This window comes from Sturnira hondurensis, unplaced genomic scaffold (genome assembly GCF_014824575.4).
Source record: "Sturnira hondurensis isolate 20B ecotype Veracruz unplaced genomic scaffold, ASM1482457v3 Scaffold0018725, whole genome shotgun sequence".
In the NCBI taxonomy this organism is placed as follows: Eukaryota; Metazoa; Chordata; class Mammalia; order Chiroptera; family Phyllostomidae; genus Sturnira; species Sturnira hondurensis.
Window position 1 is genome coordinate 1,477,844 of NW_028091356.1, and position 20,980 is coordinate 1,498,823.

The window sequence follows — 20,980 nt, forward strand, 5'->3', positions numbered from 1 at the left end:
AAATCTGAGGCATGATGAGCCTGCCTCTGAAGAGCACCGTGACAGGATCTGCTTGAGCAAGCTCACCCAGGGCTCAGGCAGACAGCAGGTGTCTGCGAGCCTGTCCTGCTGGGTGGCCAGACAAAACTCTGTTCCCTCGAGACAGGCGTCTTGGGCGGGGCTAAGCTGCCCAGCCACTCTTTCCAAAGGTGCGGCTACCCCAACCTTATTGTACCAGCTCAAGCACTAACCTAAGGGCTTGAGCTCCTTTTTCTTTAGATCCTCCTCTTTTTCTTCTTGTCCTTGTTGTGAGGAAGCTGAGGAAAACTGTTTTCTTACTAGGTACGGAATCAGTTCGCTCCGGATGGAAGTGATTGACCTAGGAAGAAAGAATGGTCAAATGTGAGAAATCTGACTGTCTGGCGCGAGGGGCTCTAAAACTATCCGAGGGAAAGCCAAATTCCTTCCTGTCATGCTACCTGGGGACTGCTAGAGATCAACAGTGGCACGAACTTGGCAGTTCTGGAGAAGCAGTGGGTCTGAGCTCTCTACCAGCTTCAGGCTGCAGGAAGGAGGGCAGTGTACTGAACCTGGGCCTCCCTTCCCATGGTCTACGCAGAAAAGTCTTTCACAAAGCCCCATCTACACGGCACCTGTGTGCGTGCATGTGTGTGCTTTAACATGGGGCCTTGACTCTTAACTGGCAACAACCCGTGAGAAGACAGAATGCTCTAATCTTCTGAGAAAAGTTGTCTGAAAAACTTTCTCCAGAAAGGCCTTGCTTATCTTGTTAGCTTAGTCCTAAGTATTGTGTGTATGTACATGTATATATGTATATATGTTTTAAAAGATTTTATTTATTTATTTTTAGAGAGAGGGGAAGGGAGGAAGAAAGAGAGGAAGAGAAACATCGATGTGTGATAGAAACGTCCATTGGCGCCTCTCGCCCCAGACTGGGAATCAAACCGGTGACCTTTTACTTTACAGGACGGCGCTTAACCAACTGACCCACGCTGGTCAGGGCAGTACTGCATTTTTTTTGTTGGCATTATAAATGGTATCTTTTAAACAGTTATTTTCTTCTTGTTGGTTATAGAAATTCAGCTTATTCTCTATTTTGATTTTATAGCCAGTTGCCATGCTAAAATATCTTATTAATTCTAACAATTTATCTGTGGATTCTGAAATCATGAAAACAATGAAACTATGAAAACAATTTTTTCTTCTTTTCTTTTCTTAAAATTATTTTGTTGTTCAATTATAATTGCTTGTATTTTCTCCCCACTTTTCTTTTTTTAGAAAGATTTCAGTTGTATTTATTTATTTTTAAAGACTTTATTTATTTTTAGACAAAGGGAAAGGGTGGGAGAAAGGAAGAGAAACATCAATGTGTGGTTGCCTCTCGTGCACCCTCTACTGGGGACCTGGCCTGCAACCCAGGCGTGTGCCCTGACTGCACATTGAACTGGCGACCCTTTGGTTCACAGGCTGACGCTCAATCCACGGAGCCACACCAGCCAGGGCTCTTTCTTCTTTTCTAATCTCTCTATATTTTATTTCCCCCGATTTACTCTATTGGCTAGGACCTCTAATATAATGCTGAATGGAAGCACAGATAGCAGTCATCTTTATTTGTTCTTGATTTCGAAAAGAATTCTAATATTTTATTACTTAGACCGATGATTGTTGTAGTCACTTTTTTCATCATCAAAGCTACCATTTATTGTCTTCTTTGTGTAGACATTGGTCTTCATGCTTTATAGCTAATAGTCGGCACATGTTATAGGCCTTTTTGTATAGTCCCTTTATCAGATTAAGAAAGTTCTCTTTTATTCCTAATTTGTTATGAGCTTTCATTAATTAATGAGTACTGAATTTTATTAAAAATTTTTTTGCATCTAAGGAGCTCATATTTTTTTCCTTTAATCTGTTTGATGATGACTTTTTTCCTAATAATAACAGCCGTGTTATTATTCAAAGACTGTAGATAAGATTTCTGCTCTGTACTTCATCACAGTAGACAGACTATGGGAGATGCTTTTATTCTTTATGCAAATCATCAAAGTCTACAATTTCAGGCCATTCTTAGGTTTCCTGTCTCTCACTCTTTCTTAGCTCCTATGAAACTACTCTCCTCTACGTCATCCTGTACAGGACTTGGATTAAAATTCTGTACATTTAAAATCCATTTTAAGGACTAAGTACTTCCATGCAGATTTCATCTTTCCATCTAAGTGAGTGGACTCCCTTATATTACACAGCTGTACTCATTTACCAATGACTATCACAGAATTTCTAGAACAAAGTTAACTTCAACTTACTTTTATGTAATCAGATTAGCCCAGGACAGCAATTTTCAATCTTTTTCATCTCATGCCACATATAAACTAATTACTCAAATTCTGCAGCACACCAAAAAAAAATTTTGCTGACCTGACCATAAAATAGGTATAATTTTGACTCACTCACACGGGACGGCTATTGTTGTGTCGGCTGTTGTCATTTTTTAATTTGTCAATCTAAGGGAAAAGATGTCCGTGGCCCTGACTAAGTAAATAGTCAGGTATTGTGTGTTTTAAACATGCTTGTGGCACACCAGTGTGCCGCTTGTGGCACAGGAGTTGAAAATTGCTGGATAGAATAGTACTTACAGAAAATAAGGTCAAAAATCAATGTGTAAAGAGCTTCCAGAGGCAAAAAAACTCCAACACTATTTTTATATTACATTACAAGCAGTAAGTAACTTTGGCCAAGGGCTTTAAAGCAGCTCTTCGTTTGGCCTTTTTGGGTCTCAGGAAGCATAGTGCTTCCTGATAGGTATTGAGACAGGATTTGGGGTTTAAATGATTAAGAATCTGTAATGGGGAAGAAGAGGCCTGATCCTTAGTCTAGTGAATATGCTTCTGATTTATACTGAGCAAAGGGAATGAAAGCGCAGAGGGGTGAGAGACTAGCACACAATTTTTAATTTTCTCTCTCACTCTGTGACCTTGTTAGAATTTTATATCACTAATTAATTTATTTAGCATTTAACAAGCATCTATTAATATACTAATAACTGCTCTGGCCTTGGAAATATACAGTTTCTGACTTTAAATAATTCATAATCCAGTGGACAGTAGCCTGATTCTGAACTTAAGGAGAAGGGTAGAAGGAGGCGAGGCTGATTAAGTAGTAAGGAGCCAGATCATGGAAGCCTTTTACAGTAGTTTTTAAGCAGGAAAATGACAAGGTCAGTTTTATTCCTTAGGTTGAAATAGGCCTGGAATAAGGAGATTGAAGTCAGGGAGACCAGTAACAAGACTCTAAAACAAGCCCTATAAACCTGATTGCTAATGCATGCTCCCCCGATTCACAGAAGCTCTGCAGGCTGACAGAGGACCACACAGATGGAGTATACGTAGGAAGGCAAGACAGGCAGAGGCTGAGAAAGGTAAGCAAAATTATGAACCCTGGAGCCACACAGTTCATGGTTTTTGTCATTTTTTTTAAGGATCAAGTCAAACATCTTTGAAAAATTCTGTGTAAGCTGGAAGCTCTTGTATTGCATTTCAATGTGATTTTTCTTCTGATGGAGATTAAAAATTTCCATATGAATACAAAGAATGAAACATTTACTCTTAGCTCATTTTCTCCCCTTTTAATGCATCAAACCAGTGTTGGTAGCAAATGTTCCTTGGCCCCCTCTGGTAGAAAACAAGTCAGTTCCCTTTGAAGAAATGACAAAGCAGGGCCAGCTGGGGGATTTCAGAAGTATGACATTTACATTATGGGCTGAACAGAACCGTCACTGCAAGAGGCAAGCAAGCAAGCCCTGGCACACAGCCCCTTTAGGCAGAGCCCTTTAAGGAGATCAGGCAATGGAATGAGGAGAGGACATGACGCAGTCCAGCCAGTTCCCACCTCCCTCTGCTGGCACTCAACATTAGCCCAGGTCCCATAATGCAACTGGCTTAGCAGTATAATGGAAGCCAAAATTACTCTTCCTGTTTCCTGCTCAAAGTAGAGCCAGCTCAAGGCTGTGCTAAGAAGTGGGACAGGCCACTGTGAAGCACTGTGAACATCCTGACCTGGGGGCTGAAGACCAGCAGCTGACCCACTCAATGCCCCTGGCCTGGGCCACTCACTTTCTCCCTTCGCTCCTATACACAGCCTTCCCCAAAACACCTGCCTCAAGACATTGGAAGCTCCTAAGAAAAAAGACATCACAAAGGAGAGCAACAGACTTGACCACTAGCAGTAAACAAGCAACTCCACCAAATGAAAAGACAAAATAACTTCTATAAATAGGACAAAAGGTCAACATCCTAAATAGATATAAATGTTCAAAAATTATAAAAATATTTTNGCTGACCCACTTAATGCCCCTGGCCTGGGCCACTCACTTTCTCCCTTCGCTCCTGTACACAGCCTTCCCCAAAACACCTGCCTCAAGACATTGGAAGCTCCTAAGAAAAAAGACATCACAAAGGAGAGCAACAGACTTGACCACTAGCAGTAAACAAGCAACTCCACCAAATGAAAAGACAAAATAACTTCTATAAATAGGACAAAAGGTCAACATCCTAAATAGATATAAATGTTCAAAAATTATAAAAATATTTTTTAAGAAATGAAAGTTAAAACAAGCTGTAATTTCTAATCCTCAATCAAAGTAGCAGATTTAAAATAATTCTCATTACCAGTAAGAGTGCTTTGAGATAGTTATTCTCATATAAAGGGAGTCAGAGGATAGACTGGTAAAATATTTTCTGAAAAGTAATTGGAATACATAGCAAAGAGTAGAGAGATACTCTTTTTTTACTTAGTCAACTGCAGAAATCCCCATCTCTTTTTTCATTGCTTCCGTACCAAATTACTGCTGCCACTGAAATGGTCACTATTATCTCCTTTCCTTCTATCCACCAAACATACGGGGGTGGGCAAATGTAGGTTTAAAGTTGTTCTTTTGGAAAATAATACAATAATTAATAAATAATAATACAAGAATAAACCGTGTTTCACACACAACTGTAAATCTACTTTCGCCCATTCCTGTATATTGAATGCCTTATCAATCCAGGTAGGCATCTAATTTCAAAAAATTTTGGTGGAAGAACTAATGTGTAAACAACTAAAAGAGGCTCAGGGCAGAATATGTTAACTTCCATACGGGAAAAGTTACAAAGGATTGCTATGGCTGTCTTTCCCTGAGGTTGCAACTCCTGGATTTATTGTTCCTTTCCATGCCTAACGATAAGTCATCATTCCATAACCAGACTACTATAAATAACTCCAATTTACCTTGAAGGCGTCTCTTTCCCACCCACAATCATCGGTGTTCCCCTGCCAAGTTGTATCATTGCTCATTCCATACAGGACTCGTTGTTTAAAGAGCTGTACTCCCTGTTCAGCTTTCAAGGCCTTCTGCACGCTGCTCCCTCTGACCTATTCAATCCCATCTCCCAGGGCTTTGGACAAGACCTCCACAATTCTTTATTCCTCCAGCCAGGCATAAAGAATCTCCCTTGAGTACTATTCAAATTTGTCCAGCTGTGTCCTTACTTTTTCCTAGTATATTACAATTTATTGATTTTCAATATATTGAAATGTTGGGAATAATGGCTTTATTCCCATCAACTCTGAGAAGGGTAAACTTGGAAAGAAGGATAAGGTTCTCCCGAACAGATCTTGAGATGGGGAGGCAGTATGATTTGAGGCTGTGCGTTATTCTCTATTACAACAGTTCTGCAGAAGTCCTGTTTGGCAGAGCTTCCGGCTTGAAGCCACAGAATCACCAATTCGGGCTTGTCCTCCAGGGACATACCACTCACTGCACTACACTTGCCAGGTGTGGGAACAGCTTCTGGTTGTGGCCAAGTGAGCTACAAAGGAGCCAATATCCTGCTATCCAGAAATGAAAAGCTGTAATCCCACTTGGTATAATATTAAGGAGGCTTTGTTAGTTGTTTTTTTTTAAAGGAGTTTAATGGTATTAAAGCCTTTGTTTAAAAGTAAAAAATACTGTTTATGTTTTAGAGATACAGACTGAACTATTTACAGATAATATACCTGGAATGATTACAGATGAAATTATATCATAATGACTGGCTTTAAAATAATCTGGTGTGATGGTGGGCAGATGGGTAGTAGCATACATAAAACAAGACTGACCATGAATTGATAATCACTGAAGCTGTGTGATAGATCCATGGAGTTAATTATGTTACTTTCTCTACTTTTGTATTTGTGTGAAATTTCCAATAGTAAATTAGTTAAAAAACAACAACAACCCCATGATCTATTGCATTCCCTTCTAGCACATCAAGGACAGAGCCTGTTTCACAGGACTTCAAATTCATTTGGGAATAAAAAACAAGCCCTTTAATGGCCGAGAGTTAACTTCATTTTTGGAATATGGACAGCCCAGACTGGTAACTGGCAAACAGGTCCTGGACCACTCTCTAATCTTGGCAGTATGTTTCCTGGCTGTTTAAAAAGTCAAAGCCTCTACAATCCACTGTGGAGCTCAGCTATAAGTTCTGTGAGGGGAGGGCCCAGGCTGCGTAGTCACCGTTGATCTTACAATTGATCTAGCTCAGCGCCTGTCTCATAACAGGTGCTTAGTAAGTTATCTGTTGATTGAATGAAAAAACAGAATAGTAAGCCAGAGGAGAGCAGGCGAATAGTGTTCTGGGAGGGAAAACAGAGAAACAACAATCCCTGGGAAAGTGGGAATCCAAATGGTTTGTTTTACCATTGACTATACTTGGGCCTTCCTATAGGGTTTTAGCAGGTGTTGTAGGGGATGAGGGTTAGGATGCTGCATGAAATGTCACATAGGGCCCAGCAGAACAATTCCCTTTCTTCTCCATATCCAAGTCCATCAGCTAAGTGCATGCTGGCATTTACACTCAGGTTTCCCGCCTCCCTCCCGCAGCCGGTCTGAGGAAACTCGCTGTGGCAGCACACCACGCTGCCTGCTTTCCAGCCCTCCAGTGCTTAGTATTCAGGGGTGACACTGATTCAGCAGCCATCAGGGGAGACTAGCTGCTCCTCTTCTTACCCATGCACTTATTTAATCTTTCCCACCTGTTCCTCCAGGGACTCAAGCTGCATTTTCTATCAAAAATCCTTGAGATCAAGAGCAAAAGGAGGTTTTCCTCCAAAAACCCAAATCCTGTGATTTGCCAGACACAATTTCTGGGAATGAGTAAAGTCCACAGTTCTGTTCTCAAAGCAAAATCAAAAAGTACTAAAATTTGTTTCTCTGCATTCATGGATGTTCACTCAGTAAGGTGGACTCCTTTTCCAAAATCGGAGGGAAACTTGCCCTTCTTTTTCTGCACCTCCTGGGCAGTTCTCCGGCCCTTTGCTGAGAGGGTCCAACTACAGTATAATTGCCTAGGGAAGGACATCTGCTGGGAGACAAATAGCACTAGAGCTGGAACGCTCGCCCTTGGAGAAGAAAGTAAGGAAAGCCTGGAACTGTGCACAAAGAGGAATTGGAGGTCACTATTAGTTTTATTAAAATATTTTTATGATTTATTATAACAGAGGTCCCCAAAATGTAAGTGGGGGACTCTGTGGTACAGACAAAAATCACAGTATGCTGATAACGTGATTTCATTTCTAGAACAAAGGTGACAAACTGTGTTATTTTATAAACTGGTAACCTAACATTATCAAGGTTTAAAACTGTTAACTAAGTCACACGGTTAACTTGAGCACTGTGGATCTGACTCTCTCTTACTCATTTTCCATGAGGAAGTCCACAACGTATTTTTTCATGCAGTAGAGATGGGCGTCCACGAGGCCTGTATGGAAACGTATTCTGGGGTGCCTGCAGAAAAGAGAAGACAGAAGGCACTCACAATCAGGTAATGAGGGTTCTACCCTATCGTTAGATTGCAGGCATTAGAAAGTCAGTAAGAGCCATGCTGCCTACACCCTACTCCGAGGAGACCAAGATGGTGGATACCAGCTCTGACCCAACCCCAGAAAAGGTCTTTTCTTTATAGAAACCCTGTTTCATGATTTATAAGGCTTTTAGGCTTCTAAGACATTAAACCAAAATCGGTAAGCCACCAAATCACAGACAAGCCACTTTCTATTCTATCACTCCTACCCGCAAATCCTGTCAGTAACCTTTTCTGCTTCTCCAACTGCTCCACTTCCTGCAGGCCCTACGTCAGCCATGCTTTCCTCTAGGATTTGGCATGCACTGCGCCATTTTCACAGAAGATAAAGTAAAATTCTGTGAATATTCTCTAAATCCCACTCTTATTTATTTATTCATCAGGACTTTCCCCAGTTATACTTCCTCCAGGAATCCTTCACCCAAGTTTGTGCCCACACATTTCTGCCCACCTATATCAGATAACTTGCACACTGAGATAACAGCCTATTTACCTGTCTCTCATCCACTAGACTAAAAATTCCCTGAGGGCACAGACTTACCTTTATAGACTGGGCACTTAGCATTGTATCTCACACAGAGTAAATATTTAGAAATAGTTGTTGAATAAGCAAGCAAATGTATAAATGAGGTCAAATAAGGGATCTGGCCCTGGCTGGTATGGCTCAGTGGATTGAGTGAGGGCCTGTGAAGCAAAGGGTTGACGGTTGGATTCCCAGCTGGGGCCCGTGCCTGGGATGTGGGCTGGGTCACCAGTGGGGTATGAGGGAGGCAACCAGTTGATATATCTCTCACATGCCAATGTTTCTCTGTCTCTCTTTCTCTCTCCCTATCTCTCTAAAAATAAATAAAATCTTTTTAAAATCTTAAAAAAAATAAAACAAAAAGTTGTACTCTCCTGCTCAGCCCCTTGGTTTACAAATTCCTTGAAATATTCAACACATCTATATTCATTTAATCCTCACAATGACCTCATAAAATATATATATTATTCTCATTTTTATAGCAGAGGTCAACTTATATCATATAGCCAGGAAAAGAATGAATTAAAAGTTTGAATAATCATCTTCTACATGGTTATCAATCTCTAGCATATATGCACTAACATTCTTGTAGCATTTCATAGTCCATACATTTTTTCCAACTTTTTATTCTCATCCCAATCAAGTAGGTAAAACAAATTTTTTCCATTTTAAAGAATGTTCCAAAAATTTAGTTAGAATACTCAAGGCTAGAGATTTAGCTACAAATATGAAATGCAATGAAGAGACAGAGATGGGCAATTCGGAGATTTTTTTCTTTCATATGATTGGGAAACCAATGGCATTTAAGTTGCCAAAAGGTGGTTTCTTTATTTCACTTTATTAGTTTTAAATGATATGAAAAATAAGGATTGATGTTTTAAAACAAAACAAAACAAACAAACCCCCAAAACTGCAAAGAACACCAGTAAAATCTGGGCTACTGGCTGATTGTTCTGAGCCAGAGAAGTTTGATTTGTATAACATAAAGTAAAAAATTAGTAATAGATGTAAGATAATTAGAAATACTTATAATTTTATGTTAGTAAAACATAATTTAAATATAATTTTTAAAATTATATTTAAATTGTTTAAATATAATTTGTTTAAATATAATTTAAAACATAATTCTTTTCTAACCACAGAAAAAGTCCATTACAATAAAAAAAATGTGAAAAATTTGTGGGAATCCTTTCAATAATAAAAAGTTCAGGCCCTGGCTGGAGTAGCTTAGTGGATCAAGCACAGGCCTGTGAACCAGAGGATCATGGTTTGACTCCCAGTCAGGGCACATGCCTGGGTTGCAGGCCAGTTCCCAGCAGGGGATGCATGAGAGGCAACCATATATTGATATTTCTCTCCCTTTCTCCTTCCTTCCCTTCTAAAAAGAAATAAATAAAATCTTTTAAAAAAAAAGTCCAGAAAAATGGTATAAAAGTGTGTGAGTTGATGGTGACGCTCTCACAGGTTTTTTCTTTTCTTTTCTTCAATTAACATAAAAATAATTTTAAGAATGCTTTTAAAATGGTCTACTATTCAAAAGAAAAAGGAAAAAGAAGTGGGGAAGAAAACAAATGATCTTAGAAGAGGTCTGAAACAGACAAAGATACAAAAGACTAGGAAATCTAGGATGATATAAGCCACCAGGAACATAAAAACTCCAACTTCCGGCTAAGATGGAGGCGTAGGTGGAAACACTGTGCCTCCTCGCACAACCAAGTTTAAAGACAATAAAGTTTTTTTAAAATAATTTTTTAATTTAATTCTTGTTCAATTACAGCTTTCTGTCTTATATTCCCAACCCTGCCCGCTCCCCGCCCCATGCTTCCCACCTCCCTCCCATTTCCGCCCCCCCCCCTTAGTTATGGTCCATGTGTCCTTTATACTTGTTCATGTGAGTCCATCCCCTTTTCCCCTATGATTCTCTCCCCTCTCCCCTCTGGACCCTGTCAGCCTGTTCCCTATTTCAGTGTCTTTGGTCATATTTTGCTTGCTTGTTTGTTTTGTTTAGATCCCTGTTAACGGTGATATCATATGGTATTTGTAAAGACAATAAAGTTTTAGTAACAAAAATGCAACCAAAACACAGAAAATTGAACTGTACGGAAGTCCGACAACAACAAACCATTCAGCCAGACTGATTAAACCAGACAGAGGAGCAAGTGGTGAAACAGACCATGCAACCCAGGGCCCCAGCGCTGGTAAATAAAGCCTAAAAGCACCAATTGGAAAAACTTTCGGGGTCAAGGCGCTGGGAGAAGCTCCCAGGCTCATAGAGAGATTGTTGGAGAGACCCACAGGGTCCTGGAGGGTACACAAGCCCACACACCTGGGAACCAGCACCATAAGGGCCCAATTTGCTTGTGGGAAGAAGCAGAGGGGACCGAAATCCAAGAGAGAGCAGAACATTGCCCCTCTCTGACCCCGCCCCCACATAGAGTGTCACAACCTAGTGACCTGGGTCTCCCTGCCCTGGTGAACACCTAAGGCTCCGCCCCTCATATGTAACAAGCGCAAACAGACCAACACATTATGGCTCAAGAAGAACAGCTCAAAGCCTCAGAGCCAATATTTCTAAGTGACCAAGAACCAGCCAACCTATCAGATGCACAGTTCAAAATACTGGTGATCAGGATGCTCACAGAACTGGTTCATTTTAGTCACAAATTAGAGGAACAAATGAAGGCTAAACTAATTGAAAGAAGGGAAATGCACAGGAACCCAATAGTGATGGGAAGAAAACTGGGACTCAAATCAATGGAGGGGATCAGAAGGAAGAAAGACAACCAAACAGAAAAGAAAGAAGAAACAAGAATTCAAAAAGACAAAAAAACAAGGAGAGGCTTAGGAACCTCCAAGACATCTTTAAACATTCCAACATACGAATTATAGGGGTACCAGAAGGGGAAGAGAAACAGTAACAAGTAAAAAACTTATTTGAACAAATAATAAAGGAGAACTTCCCCAATCTGGCAAAGGAAATAGAATTCCAGGAAATCCAGGAAGCTCAGAGAGTCCCAAACAAGTTGGACCCAAGAAAGAAAACACCAAGGCACATCATAATTACATTAGCCAAGATTAAAATGAAGGAGAGAATCCTAGAAGCAGCAAGAGATAAGGGGACAGTCACCTACAAAGGACTTTCCATTAGACTGTCAGCGGATTTCTCAAAAGAGACCTTACAGGCCAGAAGGGGCTGGAAAGAAGTATTCCAAGTCATGAAATCCAAAGACCTACAGCCAAGATTGCTCTATCCAGCAAAGCTTTCATTTAGAATGGAAGGGCAGATAAAGCGCTTCTCAGATAAGGTCAACTTCAAAGAGTTCATCATCACCAAGACCTTATGATATGAAATGTTAAAGGGACTTATCTAAGAAAAAGAAGATAAAAAAATATGAACAGTGAAAGGACAGCAAACTCACAGTTATTAACAACCACACCTAAAACAAAAGCAAACTAAGAGGACAGCTACATAAGAAGTGGAGCCACAGAAATGGAGATCACATGGAGGGTTAGCAACAGGGGGGTGGGAGGAGGAGAAGTGGGGAGAAGGTACAGAAAATAAGTAGCATAGACAGTAGGTAGAAAATAGACAGGGGGGCAAGAATAGTATGGGAAATATAGAATCTAAAGGACTTGTGACACATGGACATAAACTAAAGGGCGAGGGGGCCAACTTCGCACCAGCCACCCTAGTGGCTGTTTGGAGCTCTCAGCACCCCAGTAAATGCCATTCTTTCTTCACACTTTCTAAAAGAAAGACTTAATCTTTGTAGCAAACTTGAACGTTTGCTAAGTATTCTCAGCTCTATAGTTATGGTCACTCATGTTCCACAAGGAGAGGAAATCAAGACTTTACATGAAACATCTCACAAGCCCGAGGACCCAGGTGTTGTGGTCTTTGTGACACTTGTGGTTGTTGTGTCCCTGATACTGATTGTTCCCATACAGAACAATCTATTCTGTGATGGGACTGTTTTTGGTCTCCTGGTTAAGGGCCTGGGCTTTGCCATCAAAGAGCTGTTTGCTGGCAAGCCTGTGGTGTGACACCCTGTGGTCTGGACTGCACCGCTGAGCCCCATAGTCTGTGTGAGCAAGCAAGTCAACTAACTACCTGAACGGGGCCCTGGACATTTTCAACATTTCCACTACGGCTCCAATCTACTCTGTACTCTGTGCGACATCAGTTTTAACTTGTTCAGCTAGTCTTTTGAAGAAGTCATTGGTACTTTGAGTGGCTTCTATAAAATCATTGTGGGAATATTCTTGTTGCATGCCTTAATTTATTTTTTAAAGATTTTATTTATTTATTTTTAGAGAGGGGGGAAGGGAGGTAGAAAGAGAGGGAGAAAAACAATGTGTGAGAGAAACACTGATCAGTTGTCTCACACATACTGGTTCCACAACCTAGGCATGTGCCCTGACTGGGAATCAAACGAGCAACTTTTTGTTTCATGGAACAAAGCTCAACCAACTGGGCCATCTGGTCAGGGCTTGTCACATGCCTTTAAAGATGTTAGATTTAATCTAGCAAGTTTTTCTCTGTCTTTTTGAAAAGACGAGAAAGCAATGAATGGGGGCAATCTTGCTAATATGTATGAAATTGTAAATAATAACAAAGAAAGTTTAACCTCTGGAATTGAATAGCACACTGGTGAAAATATCTCCTGAAGAAATGAAAATCTGATAGCTTTTTAAGAAAGATGAAATTAAAAGGTTAATCTATAATTGTTGTTACAAAGTGAATTTGAGAATGAGAAAGCATTATTCTCCCTTTGGCTGGTGTGGCTTGGATGGTTGGAGCATCATTCTGTAAACAAGAAAGGTCGTGGGTTTGATTTCCAGTCAGGGCACAAGCCTAGGTTGCAGGTTTGACCACTGGTCAGAGCAAGTGCAAGAGGCAACCGACCAATGTTTCCTCCCATCTCCCTTCCCCTCTTCTCTTTAAAATCAATAAGCATGTCTTGGGGTGAGGATTAAAAAAAATAAGTCCACGGTTATTCCCCTCCCTATCCCACATCCCTTTATTTTTATTTTTTTTTAAATCTTCACCTGAGTGTACGGTTTTATTGATGAGAGATAGGGAGAGAGATCAATTGGTTGCCTCCCATATGTGCTCTGACCAAGGATGGAACCCGCAACCTAGGGATAGGCTCTGGCTGGGGATCAAACCTACAACCTTTTTGTGTACAGGATGGTGCTCCAACTAACCAACCCACCTGGCAAGGGCGGGTTGCCTGCTAAGACCCAGGTCACTAGGTTGTGACACTCTTTATAAGTCCCCTTATAAAGTGACTTAGCAGCTCCTCTGATCAAGAGGTAGAGTTTATTTTCCCACCCCGTGAGTCTGGGCTGTCCTTGACACTGCTCTGACCAAAAGAAGGGGTAGGAATGATGCTATTTCAGGCCCTTCTCCAATACACAAGATTAAAAGGTCTTACTCAGCTCCGCCCACAAAAACTCCGTGCTGGAGTACATGCAAATCCAAGGTGACACTCTGGCTCCATTAATGCCCTTTTCCAACAAATTTACTGGGCTCTGACTATGTTAGGCCACGTTTTAGACCACAAAGTTATAAAGACAAATAAAAGACAATCACTGTCCTCATGGAACTTACAGTCCAGAGCAATAAAGGGTTACAGATGTTGTCTAGAAATCTCTACAGTACATAGGAGAGCACAATGGAAGAAGGACCAACTCTCAAGTCTGCTTGTGAGAAAAGGGTCAGAAAAGTCTCACAGAGAAGCGTGATATGAGCCAAGTCTTGAAAGAAGAGCAGGTATTTAGCTGAGAGAAAAGGGTAACTCTGGCTGAAGAGGTGCTAGGAATGGTGAAAGCAAAAGGACAGTGGTGTAAGCAGGGTGTGTGGGAAAGAAGCAGTAGAAAGCCAAGTCGAAAATTCTGGAGAGCGCTGAAAAAACTGATGGAGCAAGCTTCCCAGGAGGCAGAGGAAAATGGGATGAGAGACGTAACAGGAGGACGGAAACGCACTCCTCTAAGGCTAGGGAGAAGGGACTGCCGGGAGGCCTGAGTGAAGATAAAGTCACGGGTAAGGGTAGTACGCTAAGGAGAGGAGTATCTCATAGTTAGGGTTTTCCTGCAGAAGGAGGCGGCAGGGTCGTTTTCTCAGAGAGGAAAGTGGTAATAGTTGAGAGCAGCTGCAGAGAGAAGTGGGAAGATGGGTAAGGCCAGGTGTAAGAAAGCAGAGTGGTCTGAGGGCTCGGCTAAGATCGGAACCATAGATTTATAGTGGTGTCAATTCACAACACTGCATAATATTTCTCAGGAAGTCTTTATTCTTTTGTAAAGATTTTATTTATTTATCTATCTATCTATCTATCTATTTATTTTGAGAGAGAAAGAGGGTGGGAGGGAGAAAGAGGGATAGAAACATCCATGTGCGAGAGATACATTGATCGGTTGCCTGTGCATAACCCCCACTGGGGACCTGGCCCGCAGCCCAGGCATGTGCCCTGACTGGGGATCTAAATGGTGGCCTCTCAGTTTGCAGGCCGGCACTCAACCCACTGAGCCATGACAGCCAGGGCTCTCATGAAGTCTTTAAGAGAACAGATGTAGAAGTAGATAAGACAGATGTTAGAGTAATCCAAAGTCGAAGTTTATGAGGGCAGCTACAGCAAAAGGATAAAGGGTGAAGATACAGAGGGAAATGTCTGAAGTAATACACCATATGGTCTAGATTGGATAAAGAAAAAAATGAAGTAGAGAAAGAAGAAAAAGACAGAGAAGGGGTAGGGAGGGAGGAAGGGTTGGTGAGGGGCTGAAATGTATAATGGGATTGAAATGAAGGAAACATGATTCTTGATAAAGATGGCAGATTAAACACAGGCATAAAGCCCTATTCCTTTTTATATAGCTAATTAATTAGTTAGCTAATTAATTTATAAAATTAATTTAATTTTATAAATTTAATTTTTTATAGCTAATTAATTTATAAAATTAATTAATTAATTCCCTATTCCTTTTGAAAGCTCATTAAAGTCACAGTAAAGGGTGTTGTTATTTTTAACAAGGCATAACCCCCAAGGACAAAGATGAGGAATAGAGAGGAGAGCAACAACATTTTGAAAGCTGGAAGGCAGAAGGATGATGTAACAGATTTAGCACATTAAAGAAAGCTGAGTCCTGGCTGGTGTATCTCAGTGAATTGAGCACAGGCCTGCGAACCACATGATCAAGGTTTGATTCCCAGTCGGGGCACATGCCTGGGTTGCAGGCCACTTCCCAGTGGGGGTCACATGAGAGGCAACCGTACATTGATGTTTGTCTCCCTCTCTCCTTCCCTTCCCCTCTAAAGATAAATAAATAAAATCTTTTAAAAAAAGAAAGCTGAAATCTAAGCCAGTTATAAGGAAAGCTAAGTGGCAACCTCATTTGTACAGCAGAAGCCTTGAAATGATCAGGAACTGGCTTGGGGGAAAGGTTTAAGGACGCTGTCATGGGAGTTCATTTACAAATAGCCCATCCATGTGACTTTATAGGAGTGAGAGTTAAAAGTATAGAAAAGTAAGACTGTGCCAGATAAGACTGGGAAAGGTTCTGAATCCTGACTTCCACAAGTCCCTCTGCACTCATCCCGGCAAAACTAAAATCACAGAAGTACTTCAGCAATTTACAGCTGGTTTGCAGCAATGGGGATGCTAATTTAGATACATAGTATTGCAACACTTTCCATAGCATTGGGAAAATATTCAAGAGTGTAAACCCATTTCTCACCATCTCATCATCCCAGAAATACAGATCTGGCCATGATCTCTGAGGTCTGAGTCAAGTCCTTGTCTTCCCAAATATAAATGTCTGAACTTTCCGAGATGAACATGTGAACATCTTATTCCATTTTAAAGATATCCTTTAAAAGCTTGCTCTGAATTTTTCATTATTCTTCCAGTAAAACACCCCCCCCCCCGCCAAAAAAAGCCCTTGACTAGTATTCAAAAGAAAACAACATAACATTGGAGAAAAGCTACATGATTTTCTAATTAAATATTTGGCCCAAATACCTTTTACTTATAAATTATTAAAAACAGATGTCTTTCAGAAATAAAATAGGAATTTTAGAGCTGGGGGGTTCTTTAAAGAACTAAGTCAATTTTAGTTGGGAAAACTGAGGCTCAGAGAAGCAAAGTGATTTGGTCAAAGTCATATAGCTAGTTTGTCTCAAGACTAAATTCTCTGGACTTGAATTTCCAGTACTATCTTCTTTCTACCAGCAACATTCTTTCTACTACATGTAATGCCTTTCCAAGTCAGTAATGGATCGATTCAAAATCTGGGGTAGCTTTTCTGCTTTCTCTAAAGGCACTGAGGTAGTAAGAGTCTGGGTCCTTCGGAGTCAAGCTGCACCAATACTACCTGAGGACTAGACAGCTTGCTGCGGAGACTGCCTCTGCACTGAACTACAGGCTCAGCAGGACTCCCACTCCAACAAGGGTCTTATGCTATCTTGCTTTCCAGGACAAAATATGCCTGGGGCCCAACAAAACAGAACATTATCTTGCAGTAAAGCAAACACTTCATCCTCTCTCAAGAAAGGGAGAAAAACAGATGCACATTCCATCATCACTGCCCTTTCCTCCTACAACCACTATAAAAGTAAAAAAACAACAACAAACCTTTAAAACAAGAGGTGCCTGACTCTCCCAGATATACACACAAAGGCCTTTTCTCAAGAGAACTTTGGTGTTTGCCCAATAGGAACTAGCCCCCAACTTTGGAAATTCAGCTAAAAAGAGGACAGAGAGTATCAGATTCTCATATTCAAAAGTGTTTAAAAATCCGAATCTAATTAGCCTTCACCCACCATCTCACTGAGGCCAGGAGGAGCACGATGCCTCAGAAGGGTCATGGAATGTGGGGGAAGAACATCTTATTGCTCATTTATCCAGCCTGCTGCCGTCAGAGATCCTGAATCACCAGGGTGTACTTCATAAGTTAGAAGAATGGAGGGAAAATACATGCCAACGACCAAAGATGCAACCCAGTCTTAGGATCTGGTAGAAGAAATGGTCTTCATGGCCCCAGTGCTTACCCCAGGCCCTGAGTTCAACAGCTCTGAGGGAAAAATACACCTCCATCTGCTCTTCGTTTTCACCTTACCTTGTTTATGTCCATCTTCTTTTCTCCCATCATGCCCAAGCCTTGCTCTTTTTGCAGGCACTGGGATTAAGGCATTTACTAACAGCCCACAGTATGGAGTCATAAGCTATTTCCCGAGAAGGTTAAAAGAGAAAGCAGGCGACAGTCTCCACCCTCTAGTTCTTATGGAAACATGACTAGTTTCTAAAAACTTACTGTCTGAGCCTGATGACTCTAATACCGAGCAGAGCACACGCATCAGTGCTCAACGGATGCATAAGTGAGTAAGGCCCCTTGTGCCACATAATAGATCATCACAATGAGCTCTTTCTGCATTTCAAAGGACACAATCCCTTTACTCTTTGAAGTCTTGTGACTTTAACAATACAACACTGTGATACTTTGCAGGTTTTATACTTTAAATCTAGCTTGCTTACTGCTATCAGATTGCCCTTCCAGAATCCTGAGTTTGAACCATCATTTCCCTCCTCAAAAAGTCTTTAATAATTTCCTGGTATTCAAGGCTTTCTGTACCAACTAATTCTCCATCCTTATCTGCCAGTGCTCCCTGAAAGGAACCTTCCTTTTGGGCCAAACTGTTCCTGAACAAGTCTTGCACACTCTGTCTCCACACTTTGCTCACAGCATTCTCCCCGCACAGTATTCAGCTTCCCATGTCTCTCTCCATATCTGATCCAAATCCATCCTTCAAGTTCAAATTATTCTACTAATTTTCCTGACCACCTCAGTCCTTAGAGATCAATACCTCTACTGAAGTTTGAGAACTGTTGGCCATAATTGTTCCGTATCCTCACGTTTTTGTTATTGTTTGTTAATCTTTGTATGCATAATATTATCTTCCACCAAGGCTAATAATGAACTCTTTGATACAGTTTCCTGCATCAAGTATCCCCTTAAATACTACAAGAGCGGTGTGATCAGAGGGGGGAACTTGATAGACATTTGCCAGTTGAACAATGTGTTCCTGAACAGTAGGAAGTGTGAACTAATGGGAAAGGCCCAGCTCTGTCTCTAACTGGATACACAATATGGAACAGACCCCTCTTACTCGGCTTTCAGTATTATTATCTGAAGCATAAGGGACTGAACTAAATGACCTTCTAACTGTGGCATACTATGATTGTAAAATACCTACAAATAACATCTTTTCAATACATTAAGAGATATTATTTACTTGCATCTTATGGGGAGCTCTTGTAAACCACAAATAAACCCTCTGCTTCTGAAAATCTGATTTCGATCAATGGATTTAGAAAAAAAAAGAAAAAATTCATAATAAAACCCTTACTTTTTTCTCCAAATTAATTCCAGATCCAGTCAGCTATATCCTGATGGCTGTAAGAAACAAGCTGTGTTGACAAGGTCCCATCAGAGCTGCTCTTTCTGCAGTCGGGGCGGGGAAGAATTTCAGTGGGATAGCAAACTACAGCCTTTTGGCTGGATGGCCCTGCTGCCTTTCTTCATAGATAAAGTTTTACTGGAACACAGTCACACTCATTTGTAACATATCTAAAGATGCTTTTGTGCTATAACCGCAGGGTTAAATAAATGCAGCAGAGACTATATGGTCTGCAAAGTCTAAAATATTTTCTATTTACCCTTTATGGAAAGAGTTTGCCAATCCCTGTCCTATACCCTAACACTCATCACAAAGTGCCAAAGACCTACATTACAGACCCTAAATCACAGCTGGTCACTAGGTCACTTCCCATTCATTCATTCAACAAATATTTGCTGGGATTCTTATTTCTAACTAAATCCTCATTCAATTTCTTCTTCTGTAAAGTGGCATATAATAGTGTCTACTTCATAAGGTTATTGTAAAGATTACAATAAAGGCTTTAGCCTTTAACACAATGCCTGGCACAAAATTTGAAAAATGACAGCTTCTGTTAGCACCGTCACCACCACCACCATCATCCTTTCTTGATGTCCTAGGAAAAGCAGGCTCCTCTGAGGGCCACGACCACCTGAGTGAAAGGAGAAAACCCTAACATCCCCGAGGCTTGACTTCATCGTAGGGAAGAGCTTTATTGTGACAGCACTCAGAGCGGAACCGTAAGAATACAGGGAATGCTCCATTGACATGAAATGGCAGTTGACCCCATAGTTCTCTGACACCAGAGATATCAAGAACTCAGTATATTTTCCAGAATTTATCAGGAAGACAAATATGACTTGAATTTATAAATACCTCTCTTGAGAACTTAGGAGCTTGCTTGCAGCCCCAAACACAAAGCAACAACATTGAAAGACAAAATGACATTTCCAACCTGGAGGCTGGGGTACAGAGTGGTACAGGAAGTAAGGATCTTGAGATGCTTAGATTATGCCACAGTCTCTTGGGCCCAATGTAAGAGAGACAGTCAACTAAGTACTCTTGTCATTTGATTCCCCAGAATCACTAGGCCTTCAGTGCTCAGATGGTAACCACATCATTAGGCCTGACTGTAACACACAAACCTACTGGGCTGCCATTTGAGTTCTCGAAGGTTTACTTGGTCCTGCAAGTATAAGTATGGTATCAGACAGGAGTTGCCTGCACTAGTTGGAGCCCTCACCTTCCCTGATGGACATGGCCGGCAGCCCCTAGAGAATGAGAATCAGAGCTCAAGCAGCAGTTTCAGGTGCTGGATCCACTTTTATTATTGCTTCCATTTACCCCTGAAGAGCTGGAAAGTTCCTTGACACTCTGATAAAACAGGTGGCTATCTCTTTATCAAATACACGGAGCAGCACTATTGGACTACAAACTCTGAGAAGTTGAACAGGAGTATTTACTGAAATGGTTTTCAATCTTGGTACAATAGAATCACCCAAGGAGCTTTTTAAAAATGCCTATACTATGTCAGACCAGACTTCCAGTCAATTTGGAGGTGTAGGTAAACGTGGCTCACTTCCTTGCACAACCACAGCACAATTATAGCTCAAATACAGAACAAATGTCACTCAAAACTGTCAGAAAATCGAGCTGTATGAAGTCCAGTGACGAAGGAATTAAAGAAACCACATTCATCCAGATGGGTGGGAGGGCCGGGGGGCGGAGACACGGAACAGGCTGGGCCCAAGCCCATGTGTGGTGGATATAAAACAGAGGGATGTCTCTGGGGCAAGGATCCCAGCCCCACACCAGACCACTCAGCCTAGGGTTCCAGTGGCAGGAAGATAAGTCCTGGAACATAACATTTGGCTGTAAAAACCAGCAAGGTTGGGTCGGCAGAACAAACTGCGGGTTTCTCAGAATCAGTTCAGAATTACTCAGACTCACTCCTGTGGGGCTCCAGCACCAGGGCGGCACCTTGAAGGACACCAATGGCATATACGGGAGAACTGAAGTGTCTCGCATCAGGATGAGAGCTGAGGACAGCTTCCAGACAGAACTGCAGATGGAGGCATTGTTCCTTTTCTGAGCCCTTCCCCACACAGAGCCACAGTCAAGCAGCAATATATCTTAGACTGCATCAGC

At 41.2% G+C, this 20,980-nt stretch overlaps 1 protein-coding gene and 1 pseudogene across 1 annotated transcript in view; one reads left to right on the top strand and one right to left on the bottom strand.

Annotated features, from left to right (window-relative positions):
* The window catches only part of EIF2B3 (eukaryotic translation initiation factor 2B subunit gamma), a 114,576-nt gene that overhangs the window by 21,131 nt on the left and 72,465 nt on the right, over positions 1-20,980 (bottom strand). Inside the window, exons 6-7 of the mRNA XM_037069600.1 lie at positions 7,712-7,801; positions 231-358 (exon numbers count right to left, since the gene is read on the bottom strand). Of these exons, the coding sequence (XP_036925495.1) occupies positions 231-358; positions 7,712-7,801 (218 nt within the window). The remainder of the gene's footprint in view (positions 1-230; positions 359-7,711; positions 7,802-20,980) is intronic.
* On the top strand, positions 7,896-13,095 carry LOC119003369 (magnesium transporter NIPA2-like; annotated as a pseudogene).